The sequence below is a fragment of the Aquarana catesbeiana genome, linkage group LG04, assembly GCF_042186555.1.
Source record: "Aquarana catesbeiana isolate 2022-GZ linkage group LG04, ASM4218655v1, whole genome shotgun sequence".
Lineage (NCBI taxonomy): Eukaryota > Metazoa > Chordata > Amphibia > Anura > Ranidae > Aquarana > Aquarana catesbeiana.
The window spans coordinates 235471329-235496452 of record NC_133327.1 but is presented as its reverse complement, the minus strand read 5'-3'; the positions used below and the strand labels follow the sequence as shown (position 1 = coordinate 235496452).

Sequence of the window (25124 nt, the reverse complement as noted above, 5' to 3'; positions counted from 1 at the left end):
ACAACACAATACCTTTTATGATCTAATCTACCCCTAAATAGTGACTACAGGAATTTGGCTGCATGCTGAGAACACTTGCCACTGCCTTCTAATTCATTTTTAAAGATAAGCCGCAGGGAGAGACTACAATTAGATTTAAATCCAGCTGCCTCTCATTTATCAAAGTATATGTGACAGTTTTTAAGTGATTTAGGCTTTATGCACATGGCCGTACAGGAGAGTACAGTGTGCAGAGCCTGCGTAATCACTGTCCCCAGACCCACTGTTGCCACATACAATCGCACATTGAGATCAATTACAAGATGTGGCTGCATGCAGTTATATAGTGGGGGTTGTGTAAATCACCCACATGGATGCATGCTCCATGAAGATAGTGTGTATTGGAAGCAAATGTCTGTGCACATGCAGGTGCTTTACGCAACCCCCAGCGCATAACCATGTACAGCTGCATCTTCAAGTCATCTCAACGGGCAGCAGTGGGTCCTGGGAAAGTGCTCCGCACACTGTACGGCTCCCTGTGTGCATGAGGTCTTATTCTGTCACTGTGCTGCTAGAGCACAGATTGGAGAATTACGCATAAAGCCAATTTCTTAAAGTGATACTAAAGTCTTTTTTTTTTTAGTTTAAAAGTAACAAACAAGTTATACTTACCTGAGCAGCCCAGATCCTCCTCTTCTCAGGTCCCTTGCAGGTACTCCTGGTCCCTCCCTCCTGCCGAGTGCCACCACAGCAAACAGCTTGCTATGGGGGCGCCTGAGCCGAGAGGCTCCTCTGTATCCATTCAGACACGGAGCTGCGGTTCTGCCCCACCCCCTTTCTCTCCTCATTGAGATGAGAAGGGAGTGTCCTGAACGGCCAAGACTCTCGTGCAACATCGCTGGATTGAGATGGGGCTCAGGTAAGTATTAGGGGGGCAGCTGCACACAGAAGGTTTTTTATCATAATGCATAGAACGCATTAAGATAAAAAACCTTCTGATTTTCCAACCCCTTTAACGTACATTATATATGTCTAGCTACTCCTGTTTAGCCCTGCCCCTGCTGTACGAAAAAATGGTTAATGTCTCCAACTAGTTTAAATTGATCCAAATGAATCTGAAACGATATAAGTAAGACTGATCCTTCAGTAATTACTGTTAACAGTATTTTATAGAAAAAGTCAGTTCCTTTAAAACTAATATTTGAGTTTTACATTCTGTCATCAAATGTCTAGGGCAGGGGTCTCAAACTGGCGGCCCTCCAGCTGTTGTGAAACTTCAAGTCCCATCATGCCTCTGCCTATGGGAGTCATGCTTGTAACTGTCAGGCTTGCAATGCCTCATGGGAATTGTAGTTCTGCAACAGCTGGAGGGCCACCAGTTTGAGACCCCTGGTCTAGGGGAAGCACTACCTCTTCATCCCCAGCTTCATCCACCTGCCATGTTCTTGCTCTCAATTTTCGATTTTTTTTATTTTAAAATGATGCAGCAACATGAACAAGACTTTGCTCATTAAAGAGGAATTGGAATTTGTGGTGAAGGCACTCATATAGCTAGATGTTACTTCTGGACTGGGTTACTGAGCCCACCACATTCTATGCAGAAATAAAATCGGGCACACACACACACACACAAACAAAAATGATCTAACAGATTCCACCCATGCACACCATACAGATGGAAGAATCTTGCCGCTGTAGCTATTGTATTGTAACAGCTTCAGCCGGCACCTGTCAGAATACCGCAACAGCGGCTGCATCTGATTGGATACAGTCGTTTGGCTCTCAATATTCGATTTTTTTTTCAATCAAAGGATGTTGGGCGGACCAACAGGGCAACCCATGTAGTGAATTTCATCCAGTTCCCAGGAAATGGACAAAATTTGTATAGCGTGTACCCAGCTTTAAACATCAGTCTTGCAGCACTGGGGTCCTCAGTTTAAATCCCGGCCAGGGCACTAAATGCATGGAGCTCGTGTCTTTTTCTTGCATGATTTTCCTCTGGGTACTCCAGTTTCCTCCCACACACCAAAGACATGCTGGTAGGTTAAGTGGCTTCTGTCTACACTGGTCTTAGCATGTAGGGGCAGGAGTTAGGGACCTTAGATTGTAAGCTCCTTGGGGGCTTACAATCTAAATGTACCTGGTACAAAATGTATGTAAAGTAAATATAGTAATGTAAAAGGTATGTATGTAAATGGTATGCAATGGCACTAAATGTAAATGTACAGTATGTAAAGCACTATATAAACATCAGCAATAAAGTGTATGGATCCTGATAAGAACTACTCATGCATGCTCCTCTAATGCGGGTAAAAGGTGAAGATTATGAATCTGTTAGCTGTAGTTGCTCTTGAAATGAACAGGTTAAATGAACTTTCCCTGCCTTCTACAGAACACAGTTGTGTTATCAATACTAAAGACATTAATAGCACATTGAGGGAGGAAGAAGGGGAATGCAAGGCATATCACTCACCAACTGTGTCCTAGAATGGCCTCTCGTTATATGAAAAGAGCAAACAGTGATTTAAAAATTGACAGGTTACGCACAGGAAAATAATTTAACAAGCACCTAACAGGGAAAATGGGACGGCATGACACAAACCCAAAGAAAGGAAAATGTAATAAAATAAGCCATCTATGCATTAATGAAACCAGAGATAAGAAAGGCTATTTTTGTTTATCTTCCTGCTGCCAAGAAATCTTACCCACCCCCATTCTGTGAAATATCATTCCTGGAGACTTTTTCTCAGACCGAGAAGCTTCTTGAGCAGGCATATCGAGTCTCTTACACTATAATGAAGCTCATTCCTATGGGCACCAACAACTCCCCCTCAAAGATCTGCACAAATCAATTAGCCATGTGGCAAGATGTGAACATTCCTAATATTACCCAGATTCTCCAGGCTAGTTTTCACTAATCGTCCTAGAAACACTTCACTAAGCAAATTTTTGCCAATGGAATGTGGATTAAGGCCAAGATCCATCTTCCTAATAAATATGATTGCAGCTGCATGACGACTATGGTATGGCTGACGCACTCAAACATCAATGCTGTACTTTTGACATTAAAGTGGTTGTAAACCCTGTACAACCACTTTTACCAACAGGTAAGCCTATAACAAGGCTTACCTGTAGGTACTGTGAATATCTTCTAAACTTGCACCGTTTAGAATATATTCACTGTATCTGCATGTGTCGATGTCATCGGCACATGAGCACTGAAGTAACAGCTCGCTTGTGCCATTTCTTCAGGAGCTGTGCCGTGACCCGCGGCTCCTGCACGCGGGAGTGACATCATTGTGGCTCTGGCCAATCACTGGGCCGGAGCCCACGAACCCAGAAATAACTCCGGGAGATATGTCGCTGGTCACAGAGGTGTACGGGGACCTCTGCAACAGCTTCGATCTAAGGTAAGTATTTCATAATGAGCTAGTATGCGATGCATACTAGCTCATTATGCCTTTGTCTTGCAGGTTGTTTTTTTTTTTTTGAGAGTTTACAACCACTTTAAGGCCCCTTTTACACAAACACTTCAACGAGGTCCGCCTGTAAATTTTTCAGGCAGGCTCAATGGGAACCTCCATTGTCCTCAATGGAGCTGCGGGTATAAACAGACTTGCGTCCATTTACACTCGCCTACATCCAATCCGATTCACTAAAAATAGACAGATGGGGATCTGTTCCCAGATGGCAGTTGGATTTAAAGGTATAGGTGGGCCATTTACATTGGACTGCCCATAGAGGAGAGCAGGCTGTGTCCGTGTCCACTCCACTTATGCACAGACCTGTCACCTGCCTGCTCAGCGGAAATCATCATACAGATTCCTGCTGAGCAAGCGGATTGCAGGCGTCACAAATGAAAGGACCCTAAAAGGAGAAGCTTGGGGTATATAAAAAACAAACATCCTCACTCATCTCTATGTTGCAGCATCAGTGTGATCACACTGTTTTAAGTATGTTAAGGGTGGTGAGCATTGATTGTGACTCTCTGCTCCTCCTGCACTCATTGGAGCACTAGACTCGAGAGGGGGCTGGCACAGCTTGCTTTGGCTCCAGCTCTGAGCTGAGAGCCAGAGCCATCTGTCAATCAGGCAGCTGGGTGGATCCTGAGAATATGGTCGGGATCCTTCCAGTGCCTGGAGCGGCTTTGTCATGTCAGCTAACAATGGGCAATAGCCAGTAATTAATGGACTCTGGGTAACAGGAGAGCAAAAATAAGTGCACTCCTATGACCCACCTAGTATGGTATAGTATAAGTATGGTCAAAACAAAAACTTATTTTAGTGTGTAATTTTGCTAAATTACCACTAAACTGCCAAATGCTATGCCCACTCATTTATGGAGTATGCCCTACCAAAACTGTTTTTTTAATTTCTGAATAGAGTAGGAAAGAGTTAGAACTGCATTCCAGGAATAGACATACACTTTAAACCCCAACTGTAAATTTAGTCACATGCATCTAATTGCACAATCTTCTTAAAGCTGAACTCCGGAAATTAGACAAAATCTACCCTTGCAGTGGACATGGCACATATTGGGTTAAGACAATTTAACTGAATGAGCTGCCAACACAGCAGAATGAACCAAAATGAAACATACTTCATTATAATACCACAGGGCACTACAACATACAGTAGTCTGAAATACATTGATTTAATGCTTTGGGGTGCCATTGACAATGACTGGCGCAGCAACAGTCTAATGCAGGTAAAGAGAATGTGAACATCTGTGTTCCAGCAACACAATACACTGGAAAGCTCTGAATGGGTTCCAAGGGGCAAATAGTTACAAACATAACAGATTCTCTCTGGCTCTATGATAACATTGTGCAACATTTTCCACTCTCCTGAAGATCATGTCAACTACCGTTTTCACATAAAATACCTTGTGTTCTTCCTTCATCACTTGTTCTATGATTTCACATTTTGCTGGAGGTTTGGAGTACTGTCCAGAGAGAAGACCATAGCCAAGTTTGGCCCTATTTTGGAACACAAAAAATGGAAATATTGGTCATTAGTGAGGGCCATCACATTGTATAAAAATCTTGAGATATTTTTTATTTCTTTGTTTTTTTAATCAGACCGTGTCCAAGGGTATAGGAAAGCTCAATATAGATTTCACCTCCACTTTTTGTCTTGTATGTTCCTTTGCTTCCTCCACTCTCCTCAGTATAACTTCTCTTTTCTTATCTTTCGCTACACACTACTAACCAATATGGTTATTGAAAAGAATTTTAAACTCAGAGGCTGGTGGTACTTTTTTGGTCACATGTTTTTACGTTACAATCAATACAAATACATATATATTAGCGGATTGTAGAACAATAGTCCAGTGCACACTCATATTGTATGGGATTGCATATACTCTGTTAAATGGTGATTGTATGTGCATCGAGTCAGAGAAACCTAGATCATATGCTTTCCACAGATTACAGTACTTGTCTTTTTTTTTTTTTTTTCATGTCCTTGCACTGTTCAAATTATTTTAATAAAAATAGATGCTTTTGAAAATGTAGAAAAACAAAGCAATACATATGTGGGGCATCTATAAAAGGTCTGCAGATTGAATGCTGGGAAGTTCTGCATTTTACAGTGAATAAGAGGTTTTGGTTAAAGGAAAAAGTACACTTTCTACACATATGCTTTATTCTCACTTGTGCATGCAGCTTTCTTAAATAAGTCAACAACAAGGGCTACTTGTTTTGCCAATCATCAAGAATTTAAAGCAGAAATGCCACCAGCTTAGTGTGTTTACAGCATCTCCTGACCTCCACTATAAGGAGCTGAGGGAAGAGATGGACTGTTCATATATTAACCCAATGTGGAGTCCTTCTCTCTTCTTCCCCTTTGCTCCCTCTAGTGGAGGCCAGGAGCCATTGCTGCAGGAGAAATACACTGTAATCATGTTGATGCCAGTCTGCTAGCTCCTGAATGAATCTCTTATTTATATGAGCAGGCTGCTGGAACAAGTAAGAATAAAGTATACATCAGTGCAGAAAGTGCATAGAATGCACAAACAAATGAGTACACAGCAGAGCCAGGGAAAACTACTCAGTTTTCATTCCAATTAATAAATGTCATTATTTTACACTATTACAATTCTATGACAATTCTAACATAGTTACATAGTAGGTGAGGTTGAAAAAAGATACAAGCCCATCAAGTCCAACCTATGTGTGTGATTATATATCAGTACAGGGGGTCCCCGGTTACGAACAAGATAGGGACTGTAGGTTTGTTCTTAAGTCGTATTTGTTTGTAAGTCGGAACAGTACCTTTTTTAAGTGCAAATCCAGTCTCAGAGACAGGAAGTGAACCCAAATCAACAGAGAAAGGCAACCAGATGGCAGGGGCGGCACAGTTAGTTCAAATATGTTTTGTTTCTTTCTTTTTTTTTTTTACTTTTTTATCAGTTTTTTTATTTTTATTTATTTGTAGCTTGTCGTTTACTTTTTTTATTTTTGTACAATTTTCTTATTTTTAATATTATTTTTCTTAACTATTTTTAATTACTTTTTTTATTTTATTTATTACTGTATTTCTTGTTTTTTTTATCATCAATTTTCACTTAATTTTATTGCTATCACACAGGAGAAAACAATTCCCTGTGTAATAGCAATTGGAGGTGACAGGTTCTCTTTACTGACCCTGTCACCGCCAAAACAGGAGTCCTAGCACTGTGCACAGCTGAGTACAGCTCTCCCCTCTCACTGTTTTCATGGCGGCAGGGACAGGAGACAGCAGAGAGAGGTACACTGTATGGCACAGCAGGGAGATGGATGGTGAAAGCAGCAGTCCAAGTCCAGGCAGGCCGGCCGGCCGCGGTGCACCTCCGCAGGGCAGCGGCACAAAAAAGACCGAGGATCCTGGAGGCTTCACTAGGCAGGACAGGGCCTTGGCCACGACAGGCAGTTTTAGCGGCCTGGCAGGCCACCGGACTGTATCAGGCCTGTGGATGGGCAGGCAGGATGATGAGGGGGGCCCGCAGCCAGGCCAGGAACGGAGGAACGGCTCACTCCAGCAAGGAGAGGAAGATTCAGCCGGCAGTGACGTCATTCGGGCCCCATTCGTAAGTAGGAGTCATTCGCAACTCGGATGTTCGTAAGTCGGGGACCCCCTGTATTACATTGTATATCCCAGTATGTTGTGGTCCTTCAGGCGCTTATCTAATAGTTTTTTGAAACCATCGATGCGCCCCTCTGAGACCACCTCCTGTGGAAGGAAATTCCACATTCTTGCCGCTCTTACAGTAAAGAACCCTCTACGTAGTTTAAGGATAAACCTCTTTTCTTCTAATTGTAATGAGTGGCCATGTGTCTTGGTAAACTCCCTTCTGCAAAAAAAGTTTTATTCCTATTGTGGGGTCACCCGTATGGTATTTATAAATTTTAAATTGAAATCATATCCCCCCCATAAGCATCTCTTCTCCACACAGAATAAGTTGAGTGCTCGCAACCTTTCCTCATTACTAATATCCTCCAGACCCTTTATTAGCTTAGTTGCCCTTCTTTGTACTCCCTCCATTTCCAGTACATCCTTCCTGAGGACTGGTGCCCAGAACTGGACAGCATACTCCAGGTGCAGCCGGACCAAAGTCTTGTAGAGTGGGAGATATATCACTTTATCTCTGCAGTTGCTTCCGTTTAATGCATGCCAATATTCTGTTTGCTTTGTTAGCAGCAGCTTGGCATTGCATGCTATTGCTGAGCCTATCATCTACTAGGACCCCCAGGTCCTTTTCCATCCTTTAAAGCCGAAGCTTTTTTTTTTTTTTTTTTTTTTTTTTTTTAAGAGGGTGAACAGCATCTTAGTTATATGTAATGAAGTGTATGGCAGTAGGCTGCTGCTTCTTGTAAAAAAGGTTTTTTTTTTTTTAATCAGAGCCTCCTTCAGAGTCACTAAATTCTGTCTTGAACCGATGTGAAGGTTAATAGCAGCTTCTGCTGCTGAAAAAAGTTGCACAGCTCGCCCGCATCCTACTGCTGCTTTTTGTAAAAAAATGTTCTATTCAGTGCGTCCTTCAAAGCCACCGGATACTGCCCTAAATGGCTTCTGGAGCTGTGAAGGTCAATAGCAACCTCTGCTGCTGAGGAAAGGTGCACCACTCGCCCGCCCCCTACTGCCCTCTCTGCCAGTTACAGAAGTCCTAGTATAGTTGTCTACAATGTGCTTGGTGCTGTATCCCTGCCCCCCCAATAAACTTCAGCTTCAATTTTGTAAATCTTAATAAATGCGGTTACAGTTAAAGAACAAATGGTATTAGCATATTGTTCATATGAAAGTTACAACTAATGAATAACTGAACGCCTTATTAAATTCAATTTTGCTCAAGTTCTCATAAAATGTTGCCTAATATACTTGACTGAGTGTGCATTTAATATGTGTGCGGAAGTGCTTGGATAATTTATGTTTAACTATTGTTAAACATATAGCATTATATCCATTTTTTAATAGAGTTTAAGATGGTTTTATTTTTAAAAAAAACTTTAATTTAAAAAATGTTGAACTTCTTCACTAAACACAATATCTAAAAGTGAAGATGTTTTTTTCTATAAATTATGTCCACCTAATAAAACATCACTCTGAGCCTAAGGATATGTAATTCCTGTGATAAACTGTTAATGATAGTAATAAAATAATTTATAACAATATAAATGTAAAAATATGTCATAAAATTACTAAAAGCAGCTGCTTAAAAATCACATAAAAAATCAAGAAGGCAATATACAAAAACGTAAAGTCTCTTTCAATATTGCAGCAGCGCTCTAACTGCTCAAAGGCAGGTTTAATAAGTTCAGTTCATGCATAAGATAATGTGGGGAGTGGAGAAGATCACTTTCACTGCATTCCGTGTAGGGTACTTCCACCATGTAATAACACCACGTGAGGGATAACTTCCCCTATGGGGATGCACTCACCAGAAATACAGTTATAATGAGCCCTGGTTTATAAAAAGCCTCTCCGCTGCTCCAACTTGAACGTCCACCAGGTGTCAGTCACGCTATTTGGCGCTCGGATTGAGCCATAGGGGAGAAATGTGCCTGTATGTAGCTCCAAACGCCAGCTAAACGAAAAGGACCTCCGCTGTGAACAGCAGCGGTATGGTTCCTGGTTCCTCAGCTCGTGGAGCGCATATGCCACTTCCAATAGATCACGTTCACTTCTGGACTTCGTCTGAGGGCGCGTCAGCTGAGGAACCAAGAAGCATACCGCTGCTGTACACAGCGGAGGTCCTTTTCGTTTAGCTGGCGTTTGGAGCTACATACAGGCACAGTGCTTTTTTTGCTTTACGGTCACTGTAATTTGGTACGCATATATGGTTAAGGGGGGCTTTTTTGGAATAAATGTTTTTATGTTTTAAACAATATCACACTATGTGGACATTCCATTTCTCTCCTATGGCTCAATATCTCCGGTGAGTGCATCCCCATAGGGGAAGTTATACCTCACGCGGTGTTATTACATGGTGGAAGTACCCTACACGGAATGCAGTGAAAGTGATCTTCTCCACTGCCCACATTATCCTATGCATGAACTGAACTTATTAAACCTGCCTTTGTTTGAGCAGTTAGAGCGCTGCTGCAATATTGAAAGAGACTTTAAGTTTTTGTATATTGCCTTCTTAATTTTAAACACAATATCTAACACAAAATATATCCATGTGAGATAAAACTGTGAAAGTACTACAACAAGAATCAGAATCCATTTCATACAGCTCTGACTTGTGAGTTTACCCTTTGCACTGGAAGCAGAACTAAAATGGGTAAAAATGCCAGAAGGTAGATTTTTTTTTTTGGTAGAAGAAACTTTGTAGCTCTCATCTGCCAAAGAAACTCAATACCGGTCTGCAAGATGGAGATGTAAAATGCAGACAATGGAGGCGGGTGCGTCCAGCATGCTGCGCAGAAGTAATGGCCACCCAGCAGCCAAAGAAAGAAGATGCCAATCAAAAAGTGAAGGAAAAGATAGCAGCAGTGGCACAGGGGAACACAGAGCTGTTAACAATGGGGAAGGATGAACTAGGAGGTCAGATTGCATAGCGGGAGCACTTGCCACTGTGGCAAGCTACAGCAGTCTTCCCACCTCAAATTGAGCTATGAAGTAAATAGGTGAGCTTTAGTTTACCATTTATCTCCAGTAGGGCTGCTATTAGAAATCATGGGGCCCCAGACAGTCTATCTGATCCGCCCCCCAGCCTGTAGGCAGCCAGCAGAAAAGGAATTGTGCTCAACAGTGGTAGGGGTTTAAAACTTCTACAGAGCACAGGGATCAAATATGTGTATATAGCATACAAAATGCAGGTGTCAGGAACATGTACTGCACAGTCTTCAGGAGTCAGGGTTTAGGGGTCAGCAATGTTTAATGTACTGAGCACAAGAGTCAGGAGTGTGTACCTTATAGGGCGCTGGGGTCAGGAGTGTGTAATGTACATGGTGCAGGAGTCAGGAGTGTGTAATGTACATGGTGCAGGAGTGTGTGCCTTATAGGGTGCAATGGTCAGGAGTGTGTAACGTACAGAGTGCAGGAGTAAAGAGTGTGTAATTTACAGAGAGCAGGTCAGGAGTTAGAATGTGCATAGTTTAGGGGTCAGGAGTGTGTAAGGTACAGAGTGCAGGGGTCAAGAGTATGTAATGAATTGAGTGTAGTGGTCAGAAGTGCAAAATGTACAGAATGCAGGAGTCAGGAGTGGATAATGTACATAGAATAGCCTGCTGAGTGGTTGCCAGGGGTTACAGCATCTTGCACATTATCATATCACATGCAATAAGGCAACGTTTACACTTTTGTTTGTGGGCAGCAGACACACGTAGTTAAGCTGCATTTTTACCAACACCCCCGCCCAACTGCCCCCCTTAAGCTGCAAAGGCAGTGGTTGAGGGTGTATCCATGTTGTGGCTGGTGCGGCAAAAATTCTCTTCCCTGTAGCATTCGGCAGCCATACCACTTGCTGAACTCAACCCATGCAATCGAATTCTGCTGCGCTGCAACAGTGTGCAATGCACATGCTTGCAGCATGGTGTTGTGGGTATTTAGGGGTTAATACAGGTGGTGAGGAGGCAACATAAAGAAAAGAATGGGACTATTTAATCATTTTCAGGTATGGGGGAGTAGTCCTTATGCAGCGGTTCCGACAAATTAAAGTTCTGGCCACCTCTGCTATATCAATCCGCTAGTCCGGCTAGGACCTTAATGTAATTGTCAGGAACCGCAGCACAAGGATTACTCTGTCTGTGCCTGAAAACTGTAAAATAGTCCTGATGACGTAATCCTTTAAAGTCCCAGTGGATTGATATACAGGAGGCGGCACAAGGATTTCTCTGCCAGTGCCTGAAAAACATTAAATAGTCCCATTCTATCCTCAGACCCCCAGCTGAGCAAAGAGGGAAAGTTTTTTGTAATTGCTGCAGACTGGAGATTACTCAGATGCCCCGAGGTAAAAAGCCCTTTTTTTTTTTTTTCTTTTTTACATTGGGCCCCCTGCAATTCAGCCTCATACAGGAGAGCCGGTGATACCCCCTTACTGGAGGCCCTGAGCCCCAACAAATAGTTGCCCTTCCTTTGATCCCACGTCAGTTTGTCCAGGGCCAGGAGCCAAAGGATGATACCCAATAACAAGATCACAGTTTACACACATCATTGATTAAAACTGAGAGAAACAAGAACAATGAGGAGGAGCCAAAAGGTACTTACATCTGAGTGTTGAAGTCTTGGGTTGGGTCCAGAGGAGCATAGTCAAATATTCGTGTTAAGCTCCCTACATAACTGGAAAAATAAAGCAAACATTGGCATAATGAGAATTGGAAAATCACTTAATTAAATGCAAACTTTGTTCTTCCATTTACCACCTGTCACACAAGTAATTACATACCTTGAAACATATATACAGTACATTCATTAAAAAAAATATTATTTCTTAATATACAGTACATTGAAGGACAGCAATTAAAATACATAAAAAGTATTTCCAATTGAACTACATAGACATCATAATAATGCTGTGTGTGTAATACATAACTAGTTTATATACAGTACGCAAGCAAGTCAGCTGTGGGTGACCATTCTTTGGTATCAATTCTTCCCTGCTGCATCATAGGAATAGTTTGGCCAAAAGACCATGTTGCTCATCCCAAGGTTACGCAAGGTTCTTAAGGGCAAGGCAGAGGGAGATTTCCTTACAAGGAATGTGGAAGAATTTAACAGAGGATCACACCATGGACTTGTTCTAAGAAGTAGGTTGGAAATAATTACATATTTTTTTATGTATCATCTATATACCCATTTTAGAAAAAATATAGCAGTTGTGTGTGTGTGTGTGTGCGCGTGCGTGCGTGTGTGTGTGTGTGTGTGTGTTTAGCGCGTTTAACGTGTTAACTGCAGAGTTAACTGGCCCCAGTGACCATCACTCAATTCACAAAGAGTTCAATGCCGAATAGGAATGTTTGATAAATTATCACATGCAATGTTCCTTGTTGCTTGCTCTGAACAGTATTGCAACGCTGGCAGAAGCGGGCTCCCTAACCAGTAAACGACATGGTTGTTAAGGAGCAGGCGGGCACTTACCCGCCGACAGCAGAATGTAAGCAAAAGAATTGCCAGCATTTAATAATTAAGAAAAACAAACCCCCCCCCCAAAAAAAGAACCATAACGGGCCCTGTGCGGTGGTTGTGGGGCTATGCAGGCAAGGGGCTTATTGGAATCTGAAAGCCTCCTTTAATAAGGGGGCCCCCAGATCCTGCCCCTCACCTATGTGAATGACAAGTCCTTTCTTCAAACCCCCCCCAACCAAAAATAAATGGCCGCCAAAGTAGATTCAACTTCAATCATGATGAACGCTGGCTGCTGACCTTAATGGAACAAAAAACCCCAACCCGCACCAAGGCTTGGCTCCCGTAGAAATTACAGCTCTGCTGTCTCCTGCCGCTAACTAAACTAAGGCACAGGGCCATCCGATGATGTCACTGGGTGACTCCGACCCTTTATGACATCATTGACTGGGGCATGCTGGGTCGATGACGTCATATTGTGGTGGGGGGTTGCCCAATGACGTTATCGGGTGGCCCTGCCCTTTTGTTTATTTAGAGGTGGAGCTGTGATTCAGCAGAAGCCAAGCGTTGGGTTTTTTTCTTTTCGTTTGGGCCAGCAACCAGCGTTCACCATGACTGATGTTGGATCTACTTTTTCGGTGAATGAGTAGGCGTACTATGTAGCCCATACTCATTTACATGAGGGGCCAGGTTCTATCATATTCTGATCAGCCCCCCGCCCTCAAAACCCCACAAACATCGCCCAGGGTGTCAGCTGCCTAACAACCTGCGGTTATTGATTTTTTTTTAGTTTTGTTACTTTTTTGGTCGAAGGATTGTATAAATATTTTGCAAGACATTATGAAAAAAAAAAATATGCTTACTTTGTTATCTTAAAGGAGAAATCCAGCCAAAACTAGTTTGACTGAACTTCTCCTTTGAATCACAGGAGTGCAGTTCATTCTGCGCTCCTTTGACCCGTTTTCAGCATCATCACGATCACGAGTCGGGAACCGCCAGATCCCTGGACCAACACCCAGCTCAGGCTGTCAGCGCGCCACTGAGAGCCTGAGCCGGCCGCCCCCGCCCTCTCCACAGCTCAGCGCTCCAATGAGCGAGGAAGGAGCAAAGCAGAGAGCTGTGACTGCTCATGGAGCTCTGAAAACCGAGCAATCAGCCGTATTCAATCGCTCGGTTCTCAGTGTAGAGGCACCGGGGGACAGATTCAACATCAAACCAATGCTGCATTCACCTAGGTAAGTAGGATTCCTAAAAAAAAAAAAAAAAATCCTGGACTTCTCTTTTAAAAGGAGAAGTACAGCCAAAGCTTCCGACGGGGGACAGATGCAGCATCCAACTAAGTAAGTATGTTTCTTAAAAATACATACATACATATATATATATATATATTTATATTATATACACACACACATTTACATACATATATATACATATATATATATATATATATATATATATACACATATATATATACATATACATACATACATACATATATATATATATATATATATATATATACATACATATACAGGCAGTCCCTGAGTAACGAACACAATAAGGACTGTAGGTTTGTTCGTAAGTGGAATTTGTTTGCAAGTTGGAACACTGCATTTGTAAGTGTAACTTCTGCCTGTGCATGGATGTGAGATGTTTCGGGAGATTGTTATGTTATCTGGGGCTCTTCTGGCCATGCAGTACATGTAATACTGCAGTATGGGATGTGTCCGGAGGTATCCAGGACCAGCGTGGAGCACAAGTGGCCGGCATTTGAGGCCGTTCATAAGTAGGAGTCGTTCGTAACTCTCGGGGACTGCCTGTGTGTGTGTATATATATATATATATATATATATATATATATATATATATATATATATATATATATACATACACACATACACACACACACACACACACATATATATATATATACATACACACTCATACTGCTCTTTTAAGTAATAACAAAATTATTGCAAACAAACAGGTTTATATCAGAAATGCACGCAAACATTGCTCTGATTTATATGGGGTGTACAGGTGTGCGAGATGAAGTAGTTAAAGCGTGTTCTATGAATGGAGGACAACTGCATGAAAAATCTGCCTCCTTCATTTATACGGTAGATCCTATTTCATTCATAGATGCTGTAGTATGGTTCTATGAATGAAGGGGGTGGACAGTGGGCATAGTCGGGAACTCTTGAGGAATGCTTGTCACAGCTCCCCAAGTTGTATTAAACCCGGTAAAAGCTACATGCCAGAGTAAGGGAGCTGGAGCAACAAGTGTCTGCCTAGCCTTACCATATAAAGTATTACAGTTAATGCTCCACACAGCATCATGAAATTATCGCATGTCATCACAAGCAATACCTGGACAACCTACTGCTCATCATACACACAGCTAATAATAATAATTGCGTTCTGCGCACAAATTCTGCACTGCAGTAACATAACTAACACACACACATAAAAACCTCCACAAGATACTCAGTGTCATGAAAAATCCTGAAACTCAGAAGGAAATCAAGGCATCGCCATCAATAGAAGATAATTGAAGATTAATTTTCATCTAAATGATCTACAGCAATGGAAAGATCAATGATCTGCTCTGAGATGTTCAGCATGTGGTGGTTCAAGATTGTTTGCTGCAACTGTATACTATATTTCATTGCCAAGCATCTTGTCATGGTAGGTCAGTCATCCTAATGTTACACTATTTCTTTAGGTCAGTCTACAGTCATATGTTTACCAACGTCAGCTTTCAGTAGTGTGACTATTCCTCTAATTACATTGTGAGGAATATAAATAACATGGCGGAAACTGCGCCTAAACAGTGAAGTAGATGTAGTGTCCCTCCAACACCAAAAAATATTCCTTCATCTTAATCTTGGTATATAGTGAGATGAAACTAATGCTTAGGGTAAGTCATTGTTTTTTTTTTTTTTAGCATTCTGAAATATTTTTAATGATGGTCAATCTTTACATTTTTCCTTAGTAAATGGGAAGATGCTATAATAATGTGCATACCCCATGAAATGGTATGGCAACAGTAAAAGCAGGAGGTGAGGCTTAAAGCAGAACTCAACCCAAAAGGGGAAGTTCCTCTTTTAGTCCTCCCCCTTCTCATTTGGCATGTCATTTCTTCTGGGGGGAAGGGGTTACCTAGTTTTGACAGGTCCCCGCTCCCACTTCCGCTCAGACCAGCTAGGCGATCTGAGCAGCAGTTCTCCTCCCTCCTCGCAGTCTTCTAGGACACATCATAAGTCCCAGAAGACTACGGGCCATTCACAAAGCACAGCATGGCTTGCGCATTGTGAAGCCCCAAGCAGCATAGCCAGATGCCCACAGTTATAATGCCGGCGCCAGGATCCCGAAGGTTGGTGAAGGACTAGTCCAGGTGAGGATGGTGCTGGATCCTTGGACAGGTAAGTGTCCTTCTATTAAAAGTCAGCAGCTACAGAATATGTAGCTGCTGACTTTTAATTTTTTTTCCCCCAGAGTGAACAACCTCTTTAAGCAGGCCATACATTATACAATTTTCTTTTCTTCAACCACAGGTTGAAGGAAAGAAAAATGCATGATTCCTCCATCAACACAGTTGAGAATCCCTCCCACTGTGCTATTGTGTTTTCCAGCCGTCAGAATACAATCATCACTGCAGGCAGGTATAGCCGCAGGCAGTGATCACACGAAAAAAAAACCCCTGAGAGGCTGGTTGTACTGATGCTGAACCAGCCGAATTTCAATCTATGGTCAGCCTGAGCAATCATGTTAGGGGTAGATAGATCTCATAGTTGCCTACAGGACCCATCCATCTACCAATGTCAGGAAAAACAGGTCCAGAGGAAGAACTCATTGTTTTCGTTAAAGTAGACCTAAACCATATCATTAAAATTGCATGTCATTTCAAAAGTTGTTTTCACTAGTTTTAAACTTGCAGCGTTCATTAAAAAATACTTGGTGATCCTGCCATAAATGTCTTTGTATACATTTTCCCGTTATGGTGTGACGACCGTGTCCCAAATGCATTGTCACACTGTCACACCCACTTCTGGTGAAGGATTAAAAGCATCCATGCTGACACACATTGCACAGGTATGTCACAGTCAGGAAGCTAGCCCAGAGCAATGATGTACAGCAAACACAGAGCAAGTGCAAGCATATAGGAAGTCACTGAAAGAGGTTGAAGATCAAACTGAGATGCAATAAAGGATTGACATTGCATTTTTTGCATTGGGATGTAGAAAATGTGAAAACTTTTATGGAAAAATACAAAGCAACGCTTTATTAAACAGAGTGCTTTAGCAAAGCAAAGGCCATCCAGTTAGGTATTAGATCTACTTTAATCAAACAATTAGCTACATATATAAAATATAACAAACACAGACTGGGGTACAGGATACTAAAATTAGCCCATTACCCATTTTAAAGTAAAAATAAAAAAGTACGGAAAACAACTGAAGAAGTGCTAATGGTATTGAATTGCTCCCATTTCCTTAAAATTTTAGGAGTCAGAATAAAAGTTGCATTTTGAATGGCAACACATTTCCAGTGAGCTGCAACAAATATCTCCTCATCCACTTCATTTGGCATAAATTCAATATTCACTTCAATTATTCAGTCATGTGCACGTGAAATAAGAAAACAGGAATTTGCTTTTGACTTGATGTGATAATTGAAGTGAATCTTAACACAATTTACTGTGTGGAAATTCTCAACTTCAAAAATCAGCCTTAAGGTGTTGCTTTTCCACATTATTTTGTAGGCAGCCCTAATTGAAAGAGATATGACCAACTACAATGAAGCATTCTGGCCAAACCTGAGATATGGCATACATCATAGATGTCAAACTCCCATATTATTATCATCATCATCATCACACTTTTTATGAACGCATCTACTATACCAGACATTTAATATCCAACTGATAATACACAGAACAATTATCAACAGACTTTTTTGTTGATAATTGGTTTAGCAAAGATAGTTTATACAGCAGAAAAGTTATTCTTCTAGAAATGTTCAGCTCATGAGCTTCTGGTTTATTTTTATCGTGGTAATTTGATTGCACATACATCTATGGAAAAAGTAATGATGACACTTACGCCCTCTGGAATTCTGGTATGCTGAAGATAACCTGCATCACAGTGCTGAGGTAGGAGCTGTTCCCCTGGTTCTTAATACCAGTGTAGCCAGAGCCAAACATCAGCTTCAACTTCAGCCCAGTCTCTTGGATGACTTCCCACTCACTGACCCTTGGTTTAACTTCATTATCCAAAACGCCATTCTCTGTCTACGAATGACAAGGCACCATTCAGACACAATCAAAACATTTAAAAGAAAGAAAATGAAAAGCGCATACAGTATTAATACGTCTACAAGGTTTTGATCCTTGTACAAGTTTACACACGGAAGACTCCATTAAAAGGAAGGATTCACAGTCTTCATTAAATATCTTTACTGATATATTAGTTTGAAGAAGAACTGAATCCCAAATAGATTTTCGGTTTACAATGGAATGGAGAAGATTTCCATCCATACAAACTTTACAGCGCTCTCAGAAAACCAGCAGGTCTAAGGGCCCAGTCACAATTGTTGTTTTGGCAGATGCATTTTTCTTTGAAATCCATCAAACTGCATCATCATTTGTTTTAGTCTTCATTGGTTTCATTGTGAAATGCATCTTCTAAAAAAAAAAATCAGACAAGTGAAGTGTGACTGGGCCCCTAATAGATCATGGGGAGATTTTCAGTCTCTTGCCTGCTGATTATCAACATACTATTATGTGGAGAGGGTGGAGAATGAAGATGATCCAAATTATCTGCCTTTAAAAGGAATATATTGAGATTTTGCCTGAAAGCGGATTTTGCCCTTCTGTAGGGAGTAGAAAATGACCTGTTTCAGGTAGGTGTACCTCTTTAAACTTGTCAAACATATCTGAAATAAAGTAACGCCCGCTGATAGACATGCAGCCCAAATATTACTGCATATTTATGGTACAATGTAAGACTTTAATAATACTAACACTGTACCTTAAAAAGGAATTTAACTCCCATCTCCTCCTACCTTTTGTGTTCTCTTCAAAAAACACACTCATCTGCTCAGCCAATCCAGCGTTTTCCTGCAGTAATCTGCTGTTTGGGTGACAAGCTGTCCTGCACCGCCATATTAGCCCCCTCAGCTGGCTGCCTCTTTCAGGTTCAGGCATACCAGCCCCCAATCATGCATCTAGCCACACTCACCAGCCACTCTGAATGGGCATCTGCAGTCTTCTGGGAGATGTAACTGGAGTTTTAAAAGGGGTTCTGGGAAAAGGACACATCAGAAAACCCGCAGTGGCAGCCACCAGGAAAAAGCCCCCCCAAAAAAAAACAAAAAAACACAATCTGAATCAGCCCCCACCCTTCCCCCAAAAAATTAAAGGAAGAGAAGTTCCACTTTAAGCAATCGCCAGTATAACTATCTGCCGCCACATTTTTGCATGCCCCAGGGGAGGGAGGCTTTTTTCAACAACAGCATTTCAAATGACCCTATGGGCATCTTACAAGTGCTAAACAGGCAAAGGACATTGAAAATCCAGCCCCTGTGGTCAAAAGCATCCCCTCCACACACACCCACCTAGGGAAGCATCATGATTGGCCCCAAACTATGAGGTCTAGCCTCATTGGCCAATTCTGAGATGCAAGAGACAAGAGGGAGTAGGCTTGCACACTTACTCATGGTAGCTGTTCCAAAATTGAATAAAGCAAGTGCCATGGATTTCAGAACTCCTGGATTGCTTTATAGGGCATGTCAGCACATTTTGGTGACTGCTTTCAAGATATCATGCCTGTTTGCGCTTTTGAATTTAATAGAATGTAAATTTAAAGGATAATGAATGTTTTGAATGAAAAAGAAACTTTAGGTATCATAGTGTTATTTCCACATCTCAAGAACAAAAGCTAGCTCTACCTTTCCCTAGATAAAAAGGCAGTATTATGGTTAAAATAGACAGCAAAGACCCAAATTCATCACCAGAATGTAAAGTTCATATCATATATAAGCCGAAGTTACACAGATGTCAGGAAAGGTCAGACACACATGTGAAAAAAAAACACTGTACTGATTTATACCCCCTGCATCTGTAACATATCGATGCCAAAATGAGCAAGGTGTTTGGCAAGGTGGGGATCCACCACAGCTTCCTCTTCATCAAATGAGTACACATCTACAAGAAAGAAAAATGCACATATTTAAAATGTATCTCAGATAATATTGAGAATCTGGGATGCATACATTTACAGTTGCAGATAACTGTTTCTGTTATAATATCTCAGTAATGTGCAGAATAAAGCAGAAAAAACAAAAACTGCAGTCAGGGACATACCCCTTACAGCTTCAAATTATTCCCATTATACCTGCTGGTTAGTGAGGCAACCCATCATAGCAAGTGTTGGACTTTTGCTTGTCAGGCTTGACACTTGGGTATAATGGCAGGTACCTATAGGCCTGAATTTTATACCTGACAGGAGTCCCCCCTACTATTCATGACAGAGTTACAGCCCTTTGATTCCTCAATGATGGGTTGCATTTTCATATCACTGTATGATATTCATAATGACATGCAAGGCATAACACTAAACATTATTTACAATACTTGTACTAAGAATCAGAACCGTTATGCCAGGTGCCCCTGATAATTTCCATTTTTTGCACAAAATGTCCTTTCACTTGCTCCCTCCTGAACTGTTCTCTGAACCAAAGCAAAAGTATAATTCACTCCCACACCATCGTATTCACCCACTGGAGGGAATAAAGTCAGAACTTTAAATCTGCAAGGTCAGTGATTTGGCAAGAACTGAAGTGAACCTGTACTTGGCCAACACAAGGCAAAAGCAACAGATTCACTTAAAAGGTGCCCCTTTCCATACTGCTTATGCTGCACTAAACTACTATTTGCTACCCCATTGGCCTGTTCACCCACAGCAGTGAAATCACCGGTACTTCTAGATATGAGGAACCATGTGACACTGGAACACTGCCAAGTCCATGCACTGTCACATAAGGGCAGGGATAAAGTCCTAAACTATGTGTAAGCACAGCCCAGCATTGATGTGGAGCTTACACAGAACATTTTAATTGAGCCCCAGCATGCAAATAGAGTAGAGGGGATGTGACGGCAAATATTGAAAGTTGAGAGGGGGGGTAAGCAATAGGAGAACCTGCTACATGATCCTGCATAGAATAATACAGGTGTACCCAGACCATTTCATAAGTATTTTTTGAAGCAGGCTCCACACTTTCTCAGTAAATATTAACTTTGAGAGCCCAGATGACCACCGCCAGAGACAACTTAGTGAAGTGTTTTCTTCAAGAAAGGTGGTATACAGCTGCAAACCCACTTCCTCTTCAGGAAAAGTACAGTATGCTTTACAGGCATGTGGTCAAATATAATAGTAAATACAAGTGGCAGTCTGCATTCCTAGTCATATGAACGTGCATTAAACCAAACCTGCTATGAAAGGAACATGGAGGCTGCCATTGATGAGTTCTTCTTGTGAAAATGCCAGAGAATGCGTGTTCCCTGGTTGTCATAGTGACTTCTCTTGCTTCAAGTGGACGATATCCTTAACCAATCTTGTTATCAGAATCTTAAAGCAAACACTGATAAATTTTAGGGCAACTGACACATACCTGCTCCGTCAGGTGTAATTGATCCAAGCCTAACAGCCAATGGATATCCCATTTGCTTGTGGTGCTCTAATGCGTGACCATTCCCTCCACTGCCTGAGCAGAACCATCGTCCACACATCACTGAGCCATCTGTCAGGTTTAGCCACAGGTTCTCTCGAAGATCACATTTCGCACACTTCCAGCCACTGCAGGAAATATAAATATTTGTGGTCTACGTTTGTTAACAAGCAGTGGGAGTCATTTACTAAAACTAGGGTTGTCCCAATACCGAGCATTTGCCTGAGTACTTATACTCGGGCAAATTCTCCTGATGCTTCACCCGATACCTGGACAGTCAGCGGTGATAAGTGCGTGGGGGAGTTACAAGCTTCTCCCCCAGCGGCTTTCAGCTGCTTTAGTGAAATTTATACAGTGGTGATTGGTGCTTGTAACTCTCCCACACACGATCACCGCTGACTGTCACCGCATCCTCCTCCATGCCGTTCTGCTGTCCCCCTCTTCCTCCATGCCCCCTTCGTTCTGCTGCTCTCCCCCTCCGTTCTGCTGCTCTCCCCCTCCGTTCTGCTGCCCCTCTCCATGTACTCTTCCTTTTCTGTATGGACAGAGTCAGCTGACTCTGTCCATTCACATAACTGAAACATTGTAACCTCCTGTGATTATGATGTCTCAGTTTATGAATGGAGAGGAGCCGCTGTCTTCTCTCCATTCATTTTCCGTGCAACTGAGGCTGCAGAGAAAGGGACTAGGAAATCTCTATCCTTGGTCTCTTTCTCTGTCTCAAGGGGGAGATATCAGGGGTTTGTTAAGACCCTTGATATCTCACCAAAGCCCTCCAACAGGGCTGATTAAAAAAAAACAAAAAAAAAAAAAAACACATATTGCAATAAATAATAAAAAAAATATTATTGTAAAAAAATAATAAAAATGTAAATAAAAAACACAGACACCGTCCACCCCCCCCCCCCCTAACAAAAAAAAAAAAAAAGCATTGTTAAAAAAAAAAAACACTGTCACGTGACATTAAAAAAAAAGTATCGATAATCGGTATCGGCGAGTACTTGAAAAAAAGTATCGGTAATTGTACTCGGTCCTAAAAAAGTGGTATCGGGACAACCCTAACTAAAACTGAAGCGGGCACAATCTGGTGCAGCTCTGCTTAGAAACCAATCATGTTGCAGGTTTTATTGCCAAAGCTTAATTGAACAAGCTGAAGTTAGAAGATGATTGGCACCAGATTCTGAGTGCACCAGTTTTAGTAAATCTCCCCCGGAGTTTCAAAAATGTGACCTCAAAACACCAAAGTCACATTGATGAGACAATGAACCTAGATTCGATTTCAGCTGTTTAATGCATAACATTCTTTTTATAAAGAAGCATTAACCATGAGTAGGGTAGAATTGTAACATTATTCAATCAATGTGATAAAGCTCAGTACGAGGCTTATGGTTCTGCACTATTAGCTCATGTACAACGTATGAGACCAGCGACCACATATGTTTAGGCAATTATCAGATTGCCAGATTATCAGTAAGAAATGTAGCAACTTTTGGTCTGAAGAGAATCTGCCTAGTTATACATACATCTATAGCACTTTTCTAACTCACACTGACATGTTCTTAATGGTTATAATATGGGTCAGCAACAGTGAACATCAATAGAGTACAGATGCATTGTCTGTGCACCATTAAGTTGGTAGGTTCAGACTGAACAATGGTTCTGCAACCTAAAACACCAGCTTCTCTCATCAGCCTCTATTATCAGCTTCAATAGAACTAGTTGGGAAAAAAAAATGTGATCACATTGGTCAATGGTCAGCAACCTTGGGTAACATGGGCTAAATGTTAGACATAATCTACATAACTCACCTTGGTGGAATCTTCACTCCATTGTCTATTTGTACAAGATTATTTGCAAACTTTGACACTTGTAGTTCGTCTTCCCATGACTCTTGTTCCAACTTTCTATATGGGGACTTGGAATTTAGTACAGCATCACAGGCAATAGTAACCTGTGCAAAGAGGCAAGAAAAATGGAAATGGAAAGAAAAGTAATAATCACATAACAAAAATGATGATTTCTTATGTTTTTTTTTTTTTTTTTTTCAAAAAGTGGGTTAACTCAAGGTGGTTCTAAAGGCTAAATGTTTTTTATACCTTAACGCATTCTCTACATTAAAGGTAAAAAACCTGAGTGCAGCCCCCCCTCTTATACTTACCTGAGCATGATCTCAATCCAGCACTGTGACTGAAAGCAGCATCTCTTTCTGCTTTCTCCTTCCTCATAGGCTCAGAAACAGCAGTGAGAGCCATTGGCTTGCTATGCAGTCAATCACAGTCAGTGAGGAATGGGTGGGCGGCAGAGTCAAGCTGCGCTCTTCGTTTCAATGGTCACACAGAGTGCAGCTTGGAAGCAAGCCTGCACAAGTGTCCCCATAGCAAACAACTTGCTATGGTAGGCAGGCACTCAGTAGGGGCTAGGAGCCAGGTGCGCCAGCGAGGGACCCAAGAGGAGAAGGATTGGGGCTGCTCTGTGCAAAACCACTGCACAGAGCAGGTAGTGTAACAAGTTAGTTATTTTAAAAAAAATATATAGGTTTACAAATCACTTTAATTACTAGGATGTTTCCACCTATCTTAACAAAAAGATCATTCAAACTTTGTCTGTTGCCTATAGCAAGCAGACAGAGGAGGTTCTTACTTCACTGGATGCATTTTGTTTGGTCACTGACTCTAAGTACTGAAGCTAGAGGAACAGCATTATAGTTCAGCAACAAGCAATTATGACCCCCATATCATCTTTCTTCCAAATAAAGGCCAAGGATAAACTCAGCAATCAGCTAGTACAGTAGACCCTATGCAGAACTATTATAGGGTAACAAAATGTATGTTTGTGTATCTCCATATTGCCCATTACAACAAAGGAGAACCAGCAGAAAGAGGTTTTTTTGTTCTTCCCAATTGTTCTTTTTTTGCTTGTTCTTTGTTAAAGTGCATGCAAATGCTAACAAATGAGCTTCTATTAATTGCTACATTTGCTCTGGTAAATATTAGAAGTTTTATTGTACCAGCAACAGGAATGCTACACACTGAGATGAAAATAATGCTCTTCTCTTATTAAAATAGCCAGCAGGAACAAGGTCTATTTTGACATGTTTAGCACTAGGCATAGTACTTTCTTGAAGAAAGCGATGTGCCTAGTGTGAAACATGTCAGAACAGGACTCCTGCTGGCTATTTTAATAAGAGTATTATTTTGCATTTTGATATACGACATTCCTGTTGCGGGTACAATTGATTACTTAGGTGGAGATGAGCTGAGCCTAGAGTGTGGAGCCTGATATCGCCTGGAGCGGCATATGAAATACTTGCTATTGGAAGGGTTTTGTTATGATGAGTATAAAAAAAAAAAAAAACACCCCCTTTAAAATAATCACATTTTGTTGCTTTGCAGCCTGAAATTAGGACAGACACAGTTTTTGTTTTATTCAGCTGTATTTACTGCAACTTACAACATCCAAATGAAAAATATAACCCAATGTCAAAAAAAAAAAAAAAAGTTAAAAAACAGAATCACTTAGTTGGAAAAAGGATCAACCCCCTCCTAAAAATGACTTGCAAACTCAATCAGCTGCAGCTAATCACCTTAACAATGGCACACAAAGCCATTTGACTGTCAACTGTGATTAGCTGTGGTCATTTTGATTAGCTTAGCATGAAAAGAGCTTTCCTGGAGCATTTCAGTCCCTGGCAGTGCAACTGAAGCAAACAATCAACTATGGGTGGCAAGGCACTGTCAAAAGATCTCCGGGATAAAGTTGTGGATAGGCACATGTCAGGAGATGGATACAAAAACATTTCAAAGGCTTTATCAATGCCTAGAAGCACAGTGAAGTCTATTAGTAAAACGGAGTTCCAGCCCTTTCTGGAAT

At 41.4% G+C, this 25124-nt stretch overlaps 1 protein-coding gene across 1 annotated transcript in view; it reads right to left on the bottom strand.

Moving 5' to 3' along the window:
• USP13 (ubiquitin specific peptidase 13) overlaps window positions 1–25124 on the bottom strand; it is a 141703-nt gene that overhangs the window by 56917 nt on the left and 59662 nt on the right. Inside the window, exons 5-10 of the mRNA XM_073626270.1 lie at window positions 23063–23205; window positions 21198–21382; window positions 19637–19731; window positions 17630–17817; window positions 11670–11741; window positions 4864–4957 (exon numbers count right to left, since the gene is read on the bottom strand). Coding sequence (XP_073482371.1) covers window positions 4864–4957; window positions 11670–11741; window positions 17630–17817; window positions 19637–19731; window positions 21198–21382; window positions 23063–23205 — 777 coding nt within the window. The remainder of the gene's footprint in view (window positions 1–4863; window positions 4958–11669; window positions 11742–17629; window positions 17818–19636; window positions 19732–21197; window positions 21383–23062; window positions 23206–25124) is intronic.